The 17,649-nt window shown below is 33.0% G+C and overlaps 1 protein-coding gene across 1 annotated transcript in view; it reads right to left on the bottom strand.

Moving 5' to 3' along the window:
* Positions 1–17,649, bottom strand: part of LOC108557820 (band 4.1-like protein 4) — a gene marked incomplete at its 5' end in the record, with an annotated part of 28,835 nt that overhangs the window by 7,763 nt on the left and 3,423 nt on the right. Inside the window, 3 exons of the mRNA XM_017914494.1 lie at positions 67–164; positions 4,683–4,804; positions 4,906–5,010. Coding sequence (XP_017769983.1) covers positions 67–164; positions 4,683–4,804; positions 4,906–5,010 — 325 coding nt within the window. The remainder of the gene's footprint in view (positions 1–66; positions 165–4,682; positions 4,805–4,905; positions 5,011–17,649) is intronic.

Here is a 17,649-nt window from a genome sequence, read left to right as displayed (position 1 = left end):
AGAGCGGTGTAAGGCTTGAGGTATGGTAATTTACTTAAGTCGCCGTCAATCAAAGATTGTACTTACATTGGACGATGTACGCGCCCAATTCGGCAGCGAGTTCAAAGGATACCGGCAGCCTTCCCTGCAGGATGTCTTGCTTTACCTGGAGGAAGAACTGGTACCTAAAACAGACGAGAGAAACGATTAGATCTTGGTGCTTCGGATGGAGATGGGCGTAGATGGACAACTAATTTGGGGTTCTCTTCTGCAGCCTCCTCGACGTGATTAATTCGTATACTTCGTTATTTTATTTTTTTTCGGACACCCAAAACCGTTTGTGCTTCTGAAGTCCCGTAATGTTCACTTTCTCGAACGTTTCACCGCGAGAGGAAAGTCTTGTTGGTAATGTAATGTAATGTAATGTCTTCTGCATCCCGATTTCCGAAACCAGTAAAGCATATTTATTTTTTATAAGGAGATGCCCATCAATATGCACGATTATTTAGAAAGTCGGATTGCTTAAATAACGAGATTAATTGCTGGTATGGAAATAAGTACGCGCAACTTCGGCTAGCCAAGATCACATGTAATTATGTAATTTTAATTTTCGGAGAAATGTTAAGCATCTCGAGAATGTGGGCTAAGTATAAGATTTCGTGATTAAAGACTGGATTTAATGTGTGTGCTCTGCGAGAGACCCGAACATTAAGACACGTATTATTTTACATACACGCAGGGAAAAGCATAAATGTCTTAAGTAATAAACGAAATGAAAAAAAAAAGGACAACCCATAAGCTCAACAGTTCTGTAACTGAGCTAAAACATATATAATTATATAACGTCTGCTTACACTTACAATATTTATATTATATAAACGAAAAAAATGGTTTTCCAATTATTTTTCTAAATCATATTTACTTATTTTATTTAAGGTTTTGATCAAATATATATCAATTTTATTAGTACATTGCACAGTATATGTTTTTTCAAATCAATTCATGAAATATATTTAAAAAACTTCGTTGACAACAAACGTAATGAAGATAATTAAATATAAAACTATTTTTTTTTGGTATTAAATTAATTTAATGCTATAACATGTATGTTTGATATCTTATATAATTTCGAGGTCAGTGCTGGAGAAAATCTGTAGTAATTGATTGGCGACACACGCAAACCGTAAACTTATCACTTCCGGTTTCTGTGAAAATCTAAATCATTTTAAATTACCAACCTAATTAAAATCGATTCCGAATCGCGTGGCTCGTTTCTTCATGGAAAGAAAAAAATTGAAAACTCGCAATAATCCCAATTAATTTTAATTATTCTCCATGTACAATAAGACAAATAAACAAGTTCGTTGTATTTAATTGATGATTTTGTTAAATTTCAAGAGAAACTAATTGATTTTTTGTTCTTGTTTATTTTCAGTAAAGTTGTTGTTTTCGTTTGCGGAACGCTCAAACTTGGTCAACGCTAATTTGAATAAATGTTTGGTTTTCATATTATTCATTTGTTATATCACACGTACAATATGTTACTACTAGTGTTTGTTGTCGTTTTTTTTTTAAAGTCGATTTGTTTCCTGTCGCCTATTCGAGCGTCCATTTACAAAAATTATCCGCGACAAATGGAGCAAAACTAATTGTCGACTCAAATATGTACACGTGTACACTAGTAATTTTTTTTTAAACACAGATTTGTATTCATTTAAAATTCAACAATTATTATAGTATAATTTTTTTGTAACGTAATGAATTGAAATCATTTAATGAAAATTTCTTATAAAATTCAATTTATTTTAAATAAAATTTCTTAAATATTTGTAAAACCAAAATGTCAAATATTATTTCCAAATTAATTATATTTCAAGTTTAATCTATTAATAAATGAGTAAAATTGTTGAGTATTATACTTGAAATTTATGTTGAATGGTATTTAAATTTGGAAGTAAGAAGATGAGAACTCTTCTCATTGATTTTTTTTATAATTTAAGAGAGTAGATGAAGTAATGTAATTGATTGCGAAACGAGGGTAGGTAAATGTATATTTGCAGTTCTCCGTAATTGGGATGGCGCGGGGTGTTATTTAGCGAGTAATTATGTTATTAGCGAGTTATTTGTCTGAACACGTGTTCACGGGAGTCCTGAATGCAAAGTGGTTGCGATTCGGAAATTTTATTAAGCCGTGCCACTTAGTTTCATTTACATATGCATACATCTAAGTTGCTCACGCTAATTGGAGGAGGCGGAGGACAACTTCGGCGCGAATCTTCCACCGCCATCCTTCGACTTATTCCTAAGTCGAAGTTGCAGCCTGTATGAGAGTGTGTGTTGGCATATGTGAATAAACACATACACACACATATATACTCTCGCGGATGCACTTGGCTTCTGTTGCTCGAGTGTTGTATAACGAGTTTCCAGCATTTTTCCATTTGGTTTCAGGTTTGAAGGGATCAATAATAACATAATTAATTCATATTAATCATACATCCTGCACATCCTGTATATTAAACACCTATATATTTATAATTCAGGTAGCACTCGGCTATCGCTTATAAATTAATACTCTCTCTTTCTCTCTGGGCATAAACTGTCAAACACAATCATTAATAATAATTAAAATAATCAATGTGACGACATACATACACACACCTTATATACGAACATATACATATATAATATACAGGTTGTATCAATTTAAGTTTTACGCACAGTTAATGAATGCTTGGTGAAAAGAAAGGACGCACTTGAAATTTCATATTTATTACATAAGCACGAAGTGTAAACATTTCCATTCTGCACATCAAATGTTTACTCACGTCGGATTTATCTATTTTTTTCCCCTTGATCTCGTCCTATCAAGCACGACCACTCTTCCTTTCTACGATTGCGGAGTTACCACATAGATTTTCTCAACTCCTAATATCATAAAATTGACTATTTTACTGTAATTGTAATGCAATTTAAACGCTATAAACAAGTACTTTCATTATCGAAACATGTGTGATTTTGTATGTAAATTATTGAAATCAATCTGATGTTATGATTCCTCGTTTTGTTGAAGAGTGTAAATCTGCACTAGCCATAATAATGAGGAAGCTGCTGGTGGTATACTAAAAGGTTCGTCGATTCGTCCACAGATGCCACTGTGCTCTAATTTCGGACACACAAAATATAGTGAATCTTTACACATTTCTCTACTATCATTTAATACTGTAGTAAGCAAAAAAAAACTGTGGTTAATAGCCATAGTCAATATCCTTATTTATTTTCCTTTCCTATTATAAGAATAAAACTTATTTTGAAGTTATTTTTATAAAAACCATAAAATTTTCATTTAATTTAATTAACTAAATATTAATTTTTTAATTATTTTTTTTATATAAATTTAATTAGCATGGTCTTACTTATAATTATATAATTTATGTTATAAAAAAATGAAATTTGTATTTATTAAATAATTACTTTACTGTTAATATTTTAAAAAAATAGTTTATCTTTTTAATTAAGTTATTTTTATTTGTTTTTAAATTGTAGCAGTTTATAAATTATTTGACTATTTGATGGTAAAAATAAGATATTGAAGAATTTTAATCAATTATTATATAATAACTTAATTAATTATTTTAAACAATGTATTTCGTTAATTGAATTATTTTTTAATTTGTAGTGAATTGGAAAAGTTTATACATTATTTAATAATTCGATGTTAAAAAATAAATTTCCTTTTATTACTTGGTTTGGATTACTTATTTGATAGCTTACAATAGTTAAGCAATATGAGCATGATATAGAATTGTACTTTAGTGATGGAATCTGTTAATAAATGTAGATACTACTGTTCAAATTGGATATGTTGAGTAGGTTTGCTTTATTGTGTGCGATTGGAATGGTGGGGTTAATGGTATAAAGGTATTTCACGTACGAAAGGATGACCGAGGTCTGGAAGTATTTGTATAATTCGTGCAGCGAGTTATGTAAGCCATAAATCTCCGCGGCGTAATGAATGGATGGGCTGGCCGTCTCTTCATTTTCGGATCGGGGAAAATAAAACGAAGCGAAGTGGAAGAAAAGAAGACGTGGAATAAGATGAAGAAAAAGATGATATGTGAGGGCCGAGGAGGGAGGTAGAACTGGAGTGCGTTCGTTAGACGAGGGATTTGACATGGGGCTATGCTATGCTATGTAGGAGGCCTATGCCCGAGGCGAACGCTCGGACTTATCATTACACTTGAGGTCTGCTTCATGCATATACCTATATATATAACATATATATATATACCTATATACATTTGTATGGGTGTGTGTACCCATCGAAACTAGCAATTACTTGCGTGCGGAGTCTGGGAACAAAGTCAGTCCGTTCCACGTGAACAGAGGAAGACCCCGAAATTACATACCTAAGGTTGCCATACCGTGGAGCGACGTTACGCTGCGCCGGTATGGGATAAAGACATGGATGGGTATGAGTACGACTGGGCTGTGCTCTGAGCAAATATATAAGGATTCGCGATTATTCCCGGATTGACGAACCGGAAGCAGCCGGAAACCGCGGACGCAACAACGTCGTTAGCGAGTTACATAATTACGCGCGGCGCCGTAATTTCGGCGGCATTGCGCCGTATAAAGATTATTTGGAGTGCCTTGTTAGCAAGACGATGATGATTATTTGTGCATATTTGGTGTGTGCATACCGTGTGATTTCTTCGAGCAACTTGCACGGATCCGCAGCATAGAACTTCACTCCGAAGTAGAGGGTATAAGGGTCCGCGCCCCTCAGCTGCCGACCTAACTTCTTCGCAGGATCCAGCCAATGCTGAAATACATACACGTTCCATTGTTACTTTACTTAAACACACACACACAGATAAATAAACATGCGATTTTTGTTATTATTGTTCTATCGTATTTGCTTACGGTTTGGCCCTCCTGATCTAAGAAGCGTAATCCGAAGTATGCCGTCTCCAGCAGATTCAGATGCCGGAACGCGACGTCTAATATCCCTTGTCCCGTGCTGTTGTCCTGAAACAAACAAATCCAATATTAAACTATGATCTTCCTCCTTCCGGCGCCACCAGCCATTCTTTCATTAACTTCCACCGAACTTTTATTATATTTACATATCAACTGAATCAATCGAAACAATACTTTCAAAACAAACATCTAAACCCAAACACAATCTCCTGAAAAATTCACAAAATCTCCAATATCTCTTATTTTGATTCACTGTTCATTTAATATAATAGAAAAAATCATTTATCTCATACACATTTATATTTTCAATCTATCTTATTCAAACATCATTTGTATTAGTATCACTAGTTTTAGAACTATTGTTTTTAAAATATTTGAAACTTATTCCTATAAATAATATAATAATTTCTATCCACAATTCTACTATTACTACTATATACAAAATATTGTTAGTAACTTCCAAACTTTAAAACAAGAATCTGGTTACATTAGAACAGCAACATTTGGTTCGCTCCAATTCACCATTTATTGAACCTTGTTTCAAGTATGTTGTTATACTATGATGTAATTATATTGGATTTTTCATCCAATCTTAACTAATGCCGCTATATAAAGAAGATGCAGATCATGAGATCAATGCATCTCGTTTTTGTTTAACAAGTTTTTTAATATATTGGATTTTCATTTCTCATAAAAAATGTTTATTTAATTAAATATTGTCGGGAGTAATTGGAAGTGAATGATCCTCGATGAAAACAATAATAGTCAATTCCCAAGGTTCCCATAATAAAATCTCAATAATAAAGATATTTTAATGAGGCTATAAAGATTATTACAGGTGACACGAATCCAATCCAATCCAATTATACTGTGAAACCGCCGCTAAAGGAATTCGCATAAAAAAGAGGTAAGAAGCAATAAAATAAAACGATTACTTGTTACAAAATATTACGTAAAAATATATAATAAATAATAATAAATCAATAATATCAAATGTTTATGAGCCAAACTATAATATTACTTTTATTATAGATTTTCTATTACAAAAAGTTGATACAAACGAATTAAATTATTTGTGTTTAATATTCTATTAAAAATTGTTAATATTGAAAATGTAAGATTTCTAAGTAAATGTATTATATAATAAATAAACTGTTGTTAGTTTTTGTTCAATAATAATGAATAATTCGAATGAAATAATGGTATTATATAAAAACGAAATTGAATTACTCGAAGATGATCCCTTCGAATAAACTGGTCTCATTATCCACGCCTCGTAAATAATAACAGCGTTGCGTAATTGTGTAATTCGTGTATAAATTTGCAGCATTTTGCGATGTGCTAATGACGCGTTGAAAATTGTGCGAAAATGTCGACCGCTGGGAAAACTTTGCGGGACATTAAGACGCCGAAGATGCAGATGAGCGTAATGACATAATGATGGGATCCGGGATATCGGGATCGGGTCCGATGATCCTGGGATTGCCGTGATCCAAGTAAAAATAGAGAAGAGATTTAATTAAATCGGAATTTATTGCTGATTATTAAATGTCGGATGTTTTTCTCTCTTGTTTTCTTGTTGCCATGGTGGGTGTTAATGGTAATCGACTTTTTGTAACATTCGATTTTCGCGACACACGCGATGACTCACATCGAATAGAATTTATAGTTCTCTCGTGTTCGTTTTAGTTATTCTGTGTGTTTGTTTTTTGTTTGTTTTTGTTTTGTTGTTACCTTCTTCTGGTTGTTCGTTTTCTTTTGTAGTTCTTCAGCTGCTGTGGATATTAGAGCTATTTGCATACACGTATAATTTGTTCTCCTAACAAGATTGACCTTAAATGATGGACACCCGGTAAGGTCGCATACATTACGGTACCATTCGATAAGTCCAGAGCGTGGGTTGCGCTACACATACATCCTTGATCCTTGATATCTCTCTTTCTGTCTCACATGCTCTAGGTGGTATAGCGTTTCGACACCCTCGATCTCGATAAATTTTCCTCGAAAGCAGTCTCTTGAAACTTAGTTAATTAATATTAATGCCATTCTGACCGGATTTGTATCCGAGCGGTGAAGATATCACCCCTCGACTCGAGTCCGTATCTCGAATAATCGACAGTAATGACCCATTGAACTGTCAGTGCCAGGGGATACCTGAATCCACTAATTGAAGATAACTAAATAGCCAGAAAGGCAGCGCCAATAATGAAATCAGCGGGGGTGGAAAACACGAAAATAAACCAACCCTTGAACCAATTACACGTACACATACACACACATATAAGTATATATGTTGTACCTCGAATACACAATACGCACGGACACAATGGAAACACATAAATTACTGGAAACAATGGCCCTCTCTTCCATGCAGGAAGCAAGATTCCAATGATAAAACGCACACAAACATACGTACGTACGCTCTTCACATATCAAATCCAGAATTTCATTAATTCCACAGCGGTAACAAAACCGCTCGATTCTGTGTCAAGAGAACATCTCGAGCCAAACGTGCCGTTTTCGCATTCTTTGCCAGCGAGAAACTGCAAATCCTGCAATTTCATTTTCTTTCACACCGACTCATTTGCATTCCCCGCTGCCGATGCAGGATCGAACTCTCTTTTAAAATGAAAGAAAGAACAAAAAAAAAAAATATATATATGCAAGAAGGAAACAGGTATTCCTCATAAAACATTGTTTACCACACGGTTTCTCTTAGAAAATTATACCAAATCCTAATGCACAACACGGCGCATTCACACAACATGCTTTAATAAATATACTTAAAGTTTTGAGGAAATCCCATGTTCTGTTCAATACAAGATACAACAGTTTTAGTAGATATTTTATAAAAAAAAAATGAAAGTTGTAATTTGTAAAAGTTTTGTTATAAGTTATTTAATATTTATTTCAACGGCTAAATAATAAATATTTAGTCCCAATTAACACGGTTTTATATAAGATTTCTTAATTATCGTGTTATTCGAGGTATAAATAATTGTACAGAACTGTATTTAAACAAAATATGGAGAAACATGTGTATGTTCGTCGAAACGGATTACGAGCGATTAGTAATTCCATTCGTAACCATTTGCAAATATTTAATCGCGATCGATAACCTCAAAACCGCGGCTCTGCATCAATTATTTAAAAGCTCTTAACTGACCACTCAATTATGGATAGAGGATAAAGAGCCTAGCCTTGTGGAACACCTAAAGCAGATTCACACAGCTAGAAGACGAATTACAATTTTTTTTATTTCGTTCGATTCGTTATGAGCATTCAAAATTTGACAAATATATATATATATAAATTCAAATAGCGCGCGCAATTTTGTAATGAAATTCTCCTATTGCATTATCGTCAAATTACCCATCAAAACAAACAAAAGTAAAATTAATTTATAATTATTCATTTCTGATTGTAAAAAATATGAGTTAATGATTTCAATAAAATTGAATGAAGAAACAAAAACTATATACATAAGCAACAGGACTCCTTTGAAGATGACTGCAAAACGTGATTAATCCAAATTTATATTATAATATTGTGTATAAGTTATTCATGGAAATGTAAATAAGCATCGAGGCGTGGCGCTTTCTTGATCTTTCCTTTAAGTTCTCTCTACATCTATGCCCTTGTAGGGAGTAAAACCATAGTGATTTTACTCCTTCCATATATTTACATTAACGTTTCCGATTGTTTCAAAATTCGTGGGCAAATTATTACTGCAGACCACTTTTTTTTTTGCACCATCGCAATTACATGGAAATTTGCATACCCTGGGAGGTGTTCTCACGCCATCGTCTGGCCATACGAAATCGACCCAGAAAAGGAAAAGATCGCAACGAAAATATGTCGGTAATTGCATACCGTTCCGTGATCGGTTATTATTCATAAGGTCAAAGGGCGGGGACACAATGATGCAAACGAAACAAAGAAAATAAGAAAACCGGAAAATCGGAATCTAGATTGGATTGCAACGTTAAAGAATAAAAAGATTCTAGTGTAATAGACAAGCGTAGGTCATTAATAACACGGTGCATAAAGTAAATTATACCTGGATATGAGCATTTTCTCAATAATAATGGCCATTAGAGCGTAAGCAAGTGTTTATTTATTATCCTGTTCGCTTTAACAGATAACTCTAATTGCAACATTTTACATTACAAATCTATACTCTCTCTCGTACGCGCACAATGCTTGCCTTCTCGACCATATTTATCGCCATATTAAATAAACATTCCGGCCATGTTTTATTGAGGCCCTTTTCACTTTGCGAATATAACACGGAAACGCGTAAAATTCTAAGCGGCAAATTTTCATTCCCATTCTCATTACGCTCCTCGGAATCGGCCGACTATAAATCCTCTATTATATTCCGATGCAGAAACTCGAATTCTTATTAAATCCTGTCGAAGGAATCTCAATGCTCGATGTTTCGCACGATATTCCCTCAATGTATATTGAACTCACTTCATCATGAATCTCATTTTATTGAATTAGTTTTTTTTTTATTTACACACAGATAATTCAATAAACAAAGCTGAATATAAAATGTAATTACATTATATTTAGCAATTAAAATTCAGCAATATGTAAATTTGAAGACAAAATTACCTTTAGGTATAAATGATCTCATCATTTCGTTGTTATTTAGGTCAATTGTTCTTTTATATCGATTACGCGATGTGTGTAAAATTCATTAATACAAAGTGCGCGGTTTTCGCGGTTAAACTTTGCTGTAGTGGTCTTTCGCGTCCTGGCAGAATGCTTGTAGACAAAGGATCGTGACAGAGGCGTATGCTTTTTGTGTAATTGCTGAAAGTACACCTTTGGCATACGCGAATTAATTAGACGTAGTGCATGGTGATGGGACTGGGGATTCCCCTCGCGGCGCTCAGTAGGGTTGGTTTGGTTTGTTGCCGGGACGACGTAAGGGTGACGGTGCACGGTGTTATTATCAATTATTATTTTGTGCAGTTTTCATTCGCCTCGTGGCGTTGTTTAATTTCGAGTTTGTTAAGACACAGCGGCGCCTGTCTTTACAATTAAATTATGCGTTCATTATGAACTTGACGTATGTGCTTTTGACAGCTCGGAAAATTAGTTGGGAAAACTCGAAGCACTAACTTTTATTTAACGCATTCATTCGCAGCTTGTTCTTAGATATCGAATTTGGTTGATACTATACTCTCCTATATATCAGTTGTAATAAGGTGAGAGCTGGATAATGATGAGGTATAGGCTGTAATGATAATTCCGTAGACCCTATTAAACACCATCCTCATTACAGAAACGGTTTTAAATAATTTCTTTGAAGTCTGAGGGGTCGCGCACCACCTATACTAGAATACAGATTTTTATTTCCACTACAACCTTTCTGTTTCCCATTGAAACTTTATCATTAAATAACATTTCAAAAGCTACATCTTTCTTTTTTAATACACTTTAATTATACACTAAATATAATATTAAAGTTGTCATCAGAAAACAAAATTTGGAAATATTTTTATATAGAACTATAAAAAATTGCAATTTATAGATATGTCCTTATATATAAATGTCAAAAGTAGTATTATGTAATGGCGAAGCGAAGAGAAGACCAATAAAGAAATGTCGTTGCCTTGTGTGGCAGCAGTTTGTCCACATCTAGGTTAGCTTAAATGGGACACCCTGTTATCGGAATAATGGTATTTATATGGGGTATAAATCTGCGATACGTTCATAAAACAAACAAACAACGCAGTTCGAAACAAGGCGATGTAATTTCGTATTTACGAGCTGCAAGCAGATTATAAAGCTCTGTTCTCGAGGTTCTCGCCGTTCCTTCGCACCGGATGCTGAACACCAGGATTAAAACACGCGCCGCGACGGTTTTCCACAAAAAGCCGCAAAAACCGCATACAAAATCGATCGAAATAATGCACGGAAAAAAAAATATTGACAAGTGATAATATTGGAAATTATATAGTATTTTTTCTTATATGAATGTTTTGCGTAATAGTTTTGATTTATATAAGTAAAAATTGCTTTAGAATTATTATAAAATTAGTTTTAAACAAATTGCTATAGATTTTAAATTTGGCGCGCAACGGCATGCGATTACTTGGTTGTTACTTGAAAATTTGCAGATTTTGATTTTTTAAAGCTCAAAGAAGAAATTTGATAAAGAGAAATTATTGTAAAAGGTAATATTTTTATTGGTTAATAATCTTATGAAATTAACAAATTGAAACTGAATTTACAAAATTTGCGAGTAATAAATTTCTATTAGATTCCCATTAGAGGAAATGCATAAATTATGGTAGAGCAGAAAAGTAAATATTGTTTTACATGGTGCGCATTAAAGCTTATCCCACATGAACACCATTAATTAATTCCATCGAAAATTCAATATTTGAAAAGTTCCGATCGCGGATTTTGTTCACGCCTAAGCGAACATTAATACACAATGCTCTCGTAAATATATTCCATCGCATGCGAATGCCCATGTGTATAACATCCATTGATGGTTGACAATTTTACAGCGACAATGATTTTTACGTCACGGAACTCGTATGTGTTCGAGGTATAATCGGAGCGACCGCTCTTGGATATGCAAATTGGAATATTGCGAAATCCGCTCGAGTTTATATCCTGCAAGGAATAATGACCGGCTCCGTAGAAGATGTTTGCTTTTGCTACATATAAATGGTAATTACATGAACTTTAGACGGATGGATTTATGATAGGTCTTCGCATGTGTAATAACGCGTTTCATACATGAAATTAATTTTATTCAATTGCTACGACAATAATTGAATGTCGACAGAAGATCAAAAAATAAAATAAAAAGAAAGAATGAAAATAGTAATAATCCTTAGGTAGATTCGGTTCTTCACTAATTATAGATTTGATGTACGGAGATGCGGAAGACGATGATGAAAAATGAAATGAAAAAAAAAGGAGTAATAATAAAGAGTAGAATATATATATATGGGAATATAAAAGAACGAGCCAAAGTCGATGACCTGCTCGTCAAAGTCGCGGTTCTCTTTTAATTTACGGCTGGAATATGCGCGATCGTTACGTAATAATGTTATAATTAAAACAAACACAGATCGTAATCGCGGCCAAGGAGCGTATACATATTTATACCGTGATCCGTAATTACAGAGAACAATTTTTTTCATATATACATTTTTTCATATATCCTATGATTGCTACTCCTTTTAATTATCGATATTAGACCGAGTTAATTACGATAATTGAAAACGGAAACGACATGGGTTGTGGTGTATTATAGTAACTTCGCCTTTTGGAGAAACGAAGTGGAGAAAACAGAGTAAATGTATCTTAGAAGACATTGACGTCACGGAAAAATAATAGTAAGAAACGAAAGTTCAAGCGACGACCTACCATCAAATAGAATTAAAAGAAGAAGAGAAAAAGAGAAGAAAAGGAGGAGAAGTAGAAGAAAGAAAATGAAACCATAATGAATACGAAATGGAGTTGACACGACTGACTTGGAAGGTTGCCGGATGAAGAACATCCTGTGTTTCACGGACTTACGTAACCCGACGGCGCGACGGTCGCGAACGGTACTACGTGAGTCTATTAAGAAATTACACAATTCCTATGCAAATACGAGAAACGAAAAAAAATCCTTTGATCCAATGTAATTTTTTTATTTTTTTTTAATCTCTCCTATTTTACACTAATCATATTACTAATAAACATTATTGAAAAATAAATATAAACGGATGTGATATTAAAAAAAAAACATTGTTATTTATAAATTCACATCACTTATTATATGAGAAATGTTGTAATTATAATTATTTCTAATTAGTAGTATTCGACTCACTTAATTACGTAATTATACACGAATCTTGTTAAATTTTAATTACGGTTTGTAATCTTAGTCTCAAATTACTATTATTGCATAATAAAATGTAGAATATGTATAATTAAAACTGTTCGATTAAGTTTATGTTTCACAATAAATGAATGTTGATTGAAAAACAAAATATATATAACAAAATTAAATATTTAACAACTATAGTTCGGGAATTCGTAAATTCAGTAAACGTTTAGAAGTTTCAATAAGATAAAATTGGTAAATTTATTTTAAGTTTTATTTGTACTATTATTACAAGGAAGTACCAAAATAGCTAAAAACAATTTGTTATATAATATATAGTCTTTTGGATGCTTCAATATTAAATTTTAGTATAAAAAGCAATTTCCGCTCAAAAACAGTTATTCATTTGGTGGAGATTGAAAACTGAAGTAACTTTTATGAAAGCTATACTAATTATAACGTTGATATTAATTTCGCTGAATGAAAAGGCGTACGTGGAATTGCGTGCCAGTGCATTAGTTGCAGGAAGTCTGTTCATCATATCTCAATACTGAAAATAGTTGTCTTTACACGCAGAATACGCTCGCTTCCGAACAAAGTGGAATGAAATGCACATACACATATGGGGATATATTCGACATTGCATTGCTATACCGCACACATTCACCTCCGTTTGTTATTTGGCTGTATTACCTTTGAGCAGCTCAAGCGGAAACCGTTCGCTGCGAAATTGCATTTCGCATATATATATATAGTAAAATATATGTATATACATAATCATCCACATATAATATTATGTATCAGTACATTGCAATGGGCTCTTTCATCCCTATTAAAATATGATTGTTCCAAGCATAGGTTTAGATTAGAGTGGGAGACAAAGAGGCGACCGTATTAAGGGTGGTTCACAAAGGAAACACATTAAGCAAAAACCCACCCCCTCATTAAAAATATTTAAAACTGTCACGAGCTGGGTTAATTTAGGGAAAACCCGAATTCGTAGACGGATAAATATTTATATTTGGGCGACCACCCTTAACTCAAATCCGTCGCTAATTACTTTCGTTTTAAAAGCACCGATTGAATATTCCGTTGTTCTTCGAGGAAAACCCCGAGGGTGCTTCAAATGAAAAAGTCAGACTCAAACAAACATTTCTTTTATTTACAACTGTGTGTGTATATATATAACAATAATCTTGAGGGTATTTCGATGCTCCGTTTCTGCATGTTAAGTGAAACTAAAGAAACTTCGCTGTCGGAGTAATATTTTCTTCTTAAATTAAAATACAGCCTTCTTTACGAATAACAACACCAACGAGACTCAGCGAAGGCAAGAGAAGAAGGAAAAAAATAAAGAAGAAAAGCAGTCACGGCAAAACAAGGGAAAACGGAATGTGCCCTATGTTTATATCAACTCTAAAGGGAAGCTCACTTATCAAATTATGTTTGTACTGTGCTCAGCTCAGGTCTCTTATTTAACGAAACATTCCAAGCAAATTTTAAGAAGAATTTATATTATTACATTTTTTTTTATATATTCATTTCATAACTACAAAGATATTAAATACATTAATTAGTTGATATTATTATCACTATGGTTGTTAAATTTTTAACAATGAAAACGTATATAATGTAATATATTTTCTGAATTATCAAAACATTTATATTTAATTATTGTAAAAATTATAAAAATTGTTGACAGTAAATGAAAAATATTCAATTTATAAAGATTAAATTTTTGTCTCATTAAATATTTTAACAGAATTCAATACATTTTTTTTGTACTCAAAGGATGGAATTTCCTAAAAAAATAAGTAGAAAACTGTTGCGAAATCGGAGAAGTGTTCATGAAGTATCTCGACTGAATAGGTATAGGGATTAATTGGAGGAAGACAATTGATTGATGAATCCTGGCGCTTGAAAATAAGCTTCCGTCAAACAAAATTCCGGAAAAAAATAAAATAAATCGACGCGCCAAATTTGAATTTTACTATCGAACAAGTGCTGGGTCGGATAATTAAATTTAATATCGAACTGCACATCACTAAATTCGTGTGTGGCCAATCGGAATGATGAGACTCTACTATAGTTTATATACATTTGTATGTGTATATATAAAATCTATTTGCAATTATTTGTTTTGTTGGAAAACCAGCGAAATGTATGTGTCTGAGCTAACGTTGTGGTTACAATTCAATTTCAAATGAATAAACAGTCCCGATTGGTTCAGCAAAACTTTTTTTAAAAAATTTATTTCTCCTGTTATTTATTTTTTTTTGCCCACTTCGTTTCTCATACGCGTAAATTGCTGCTCCCTCCATTCGTTGTTGCCCTTTCATATTTATCCTCGCGCTTGTTGATTATTATTATTTTGTTTGAAGTAATTGGAAACACTACAAGTTTTTCGCCGAAACGAGGAGGCCTTTTATTTCCATTTTAATTATTAAAATACAACAACAACAATAAAAAAAAAGCACACATTCTGAAAGATGTGAAATTGAATTTGATGTTTTCAAGGGGATCCGTGCGAGCGCATAAAATTGGAAATCCTGAATTATTATTACCCACCCTTATGCATATTTTCCCTCTATCTCATTCCTCTTTAACTCGATCAATCGATATTTGCATGCCGATTTGATTGAATACGGATCAGCTTGTTGATATGCCAATTAATCATCTCGCTGACTAAAAATCAGGTTGGCGTATGCATAAGTTAGTTTTCTTTTTTTGTTTGTTTTTTTCTTTCTTTTTTTTTCGTTACCTTCGAAGTGGGCTTGGCTTTGAGAACGTGTCAAATGGAAGTAGCCAGGATCATATTTCAAAACCCACTGACAATTGTTACCTAATCGACAATTAAACGGTGATTTTTGAGATCATTATTGCTGTGTATCCTCACAAAAATGCGCAAGCGTTACGCAACTCCTTTGTTCGTCACACGTTATAGTCGCCTGAAGCTCGTGTAAACGGAGTGTATGTAATATCACCGTTTTGGATATATCGTTTAATGTGATTCCTATGTAAGCGAATCGTGCATCTGTATAACCATTAGAAATAATGTAAAACTGTTTCTGAATTGCAAATGGATGTTCTCTAATTAAAGACAACGTATGTAAACTTTATAAAACAGTTATACAATTGCCCTCATTTCCCACACAAAAAATATAATATATAACAATAATACGTCTCTTTTTAATATCATTATTATATTAGATATGCAAAGCAATGAATATTTTTACTATCAGTTGGGTCCTTATTATTATTATTTATATAATTTAAACTATTAAAAAAACTGTATTTAACTATCATTATGACAAAAAATATTAATCAAGCTGATGATTATTTCCAAATTTATGGTGCGTCTTATGGTCCAAATAATGTGCATATTAATACTAAAAATAATCAAAAATTGTGTACATATTCAATGAAAAAAAAAACTATGAAATGTATTTTAATGACATACCTGTAAATATTGAACGGAGATTAAGTATTTCAATGAAGTGTAATCAAAGGGAAAACATTCAAACGCAGCGTTGCGCTTTGATCGGTCGTCAATTTATTGGGAATGCGTAAAAAGAAATGGAGGAATATGAAAGCGAGTATTGGTGCAATCTGCGCGCAGTTTTAAAGGCACAATATGCAGATTAATGGAGGCATAAACGAAATCGACCGAAACATGAACAAAAAAAAAATATCATCGATTCGCTGTTAATAATGTCGCTTTTGTTGGTACAGTTTTATGTTTTTTATATAATAAATTGCGCACATAAAAACGGTTTTGATGTAGATTCAATATGTGTATTTTATGAATCGTTAGGTTTACATTTATTTAATTTATATAGAGAAATTAATATATAAAAAAAATTGAAATAACTACGTGTAATAAAGTTTTGTAAAATGTTATTAATTTAATTGATTTTTATAGTTCTATAGTTGATTTAAAATGTACAATTTATGTAAAAAATATTTAATCTTTTTATGTCAAAGAAAATGTTATATTTATTTAAAGAAATATAATATAACTATTCTATGTGTGCAAAGTGATGAAATAAATGAAATATTGTGATGATTCATAGTTTGTGTTGGGATTGTAAATTGTTTTAGTATTTTTGTTATGTTTGAAATTTGTTGTTACTGTTTATGTTTGTAGTTAGTATAGGGTAGTTTATCAAACGTTTTGTCGCCGGAGGTGAAATGCCTTAAAGTCTCAGCATAATTGTTTTCGAAATGAATTGTGAGACGGGCAAAAAGCCGTTGCCGGAGATAATAGTAAATGTAAAGATAATTTATATTTAATTACCGAGAGAGGATGGCCGTGTTCCTTGCCCGGACGTTTAGTGATTTCGTTTATTTGCGCGTCTTTTGCTCACAGTGTATTATATAAAAGTAGTATAATTGGTCTGAGGAAATGAAAAACATAATGCAGAGAACGAGACAGAGAGAGAGAGATAAAGAGAGCTGTTCCTTCATTATTATCATTATTATTCGGCCTCCCTATTTTCTCTCCTCCGATGTGGAGGTAATTAGTTTTGTAGCTGGCAGTGTTTCAGCAGGTTTCCAAAGGAAATTATAATCTATTTCTTTGTGCTGGACTGAGGGAAGACCTATGTCCTTGCAATTACACCAGTTTTGGCTGGTCCCTGCGGTCGGCAGGATCTCACGCCCTTCACGCTCAATGGATCCCTTCGACCGGATGCACTCTCGCTCATTCTCTACGTTAATGCACTCGAAACGATATTTGGTAAATAACCGCAAACCAAAGATTGAATCGAAGGACACGATAACAACGCCCGCAATGAGAGGAAGGACGAATACGAGACGACTAAGGATGAAGAAAGAAAGAA

Source organism: Nicrophorus vespilloides, unplaced genomic scaffold (assembly GCF_001412225.1).
Source record: "Nicrophorus vespilloides isolate i.1.1-1 unplaced genomic scaffold, Nicve_v1.0, whole genome shotgun sequence".
NCBI classification, from domain to species: Eukaryota; Metazoa; Arthropoda; class Insecta; order Coleoptera; family Silphidae; genus Nicrophorus; species Nicrophorus vespilloides.
Note: the sequence above shows the minus strand (reverse complement) of the source record. Positions and strands in the feature narration are given on the sequence as shown.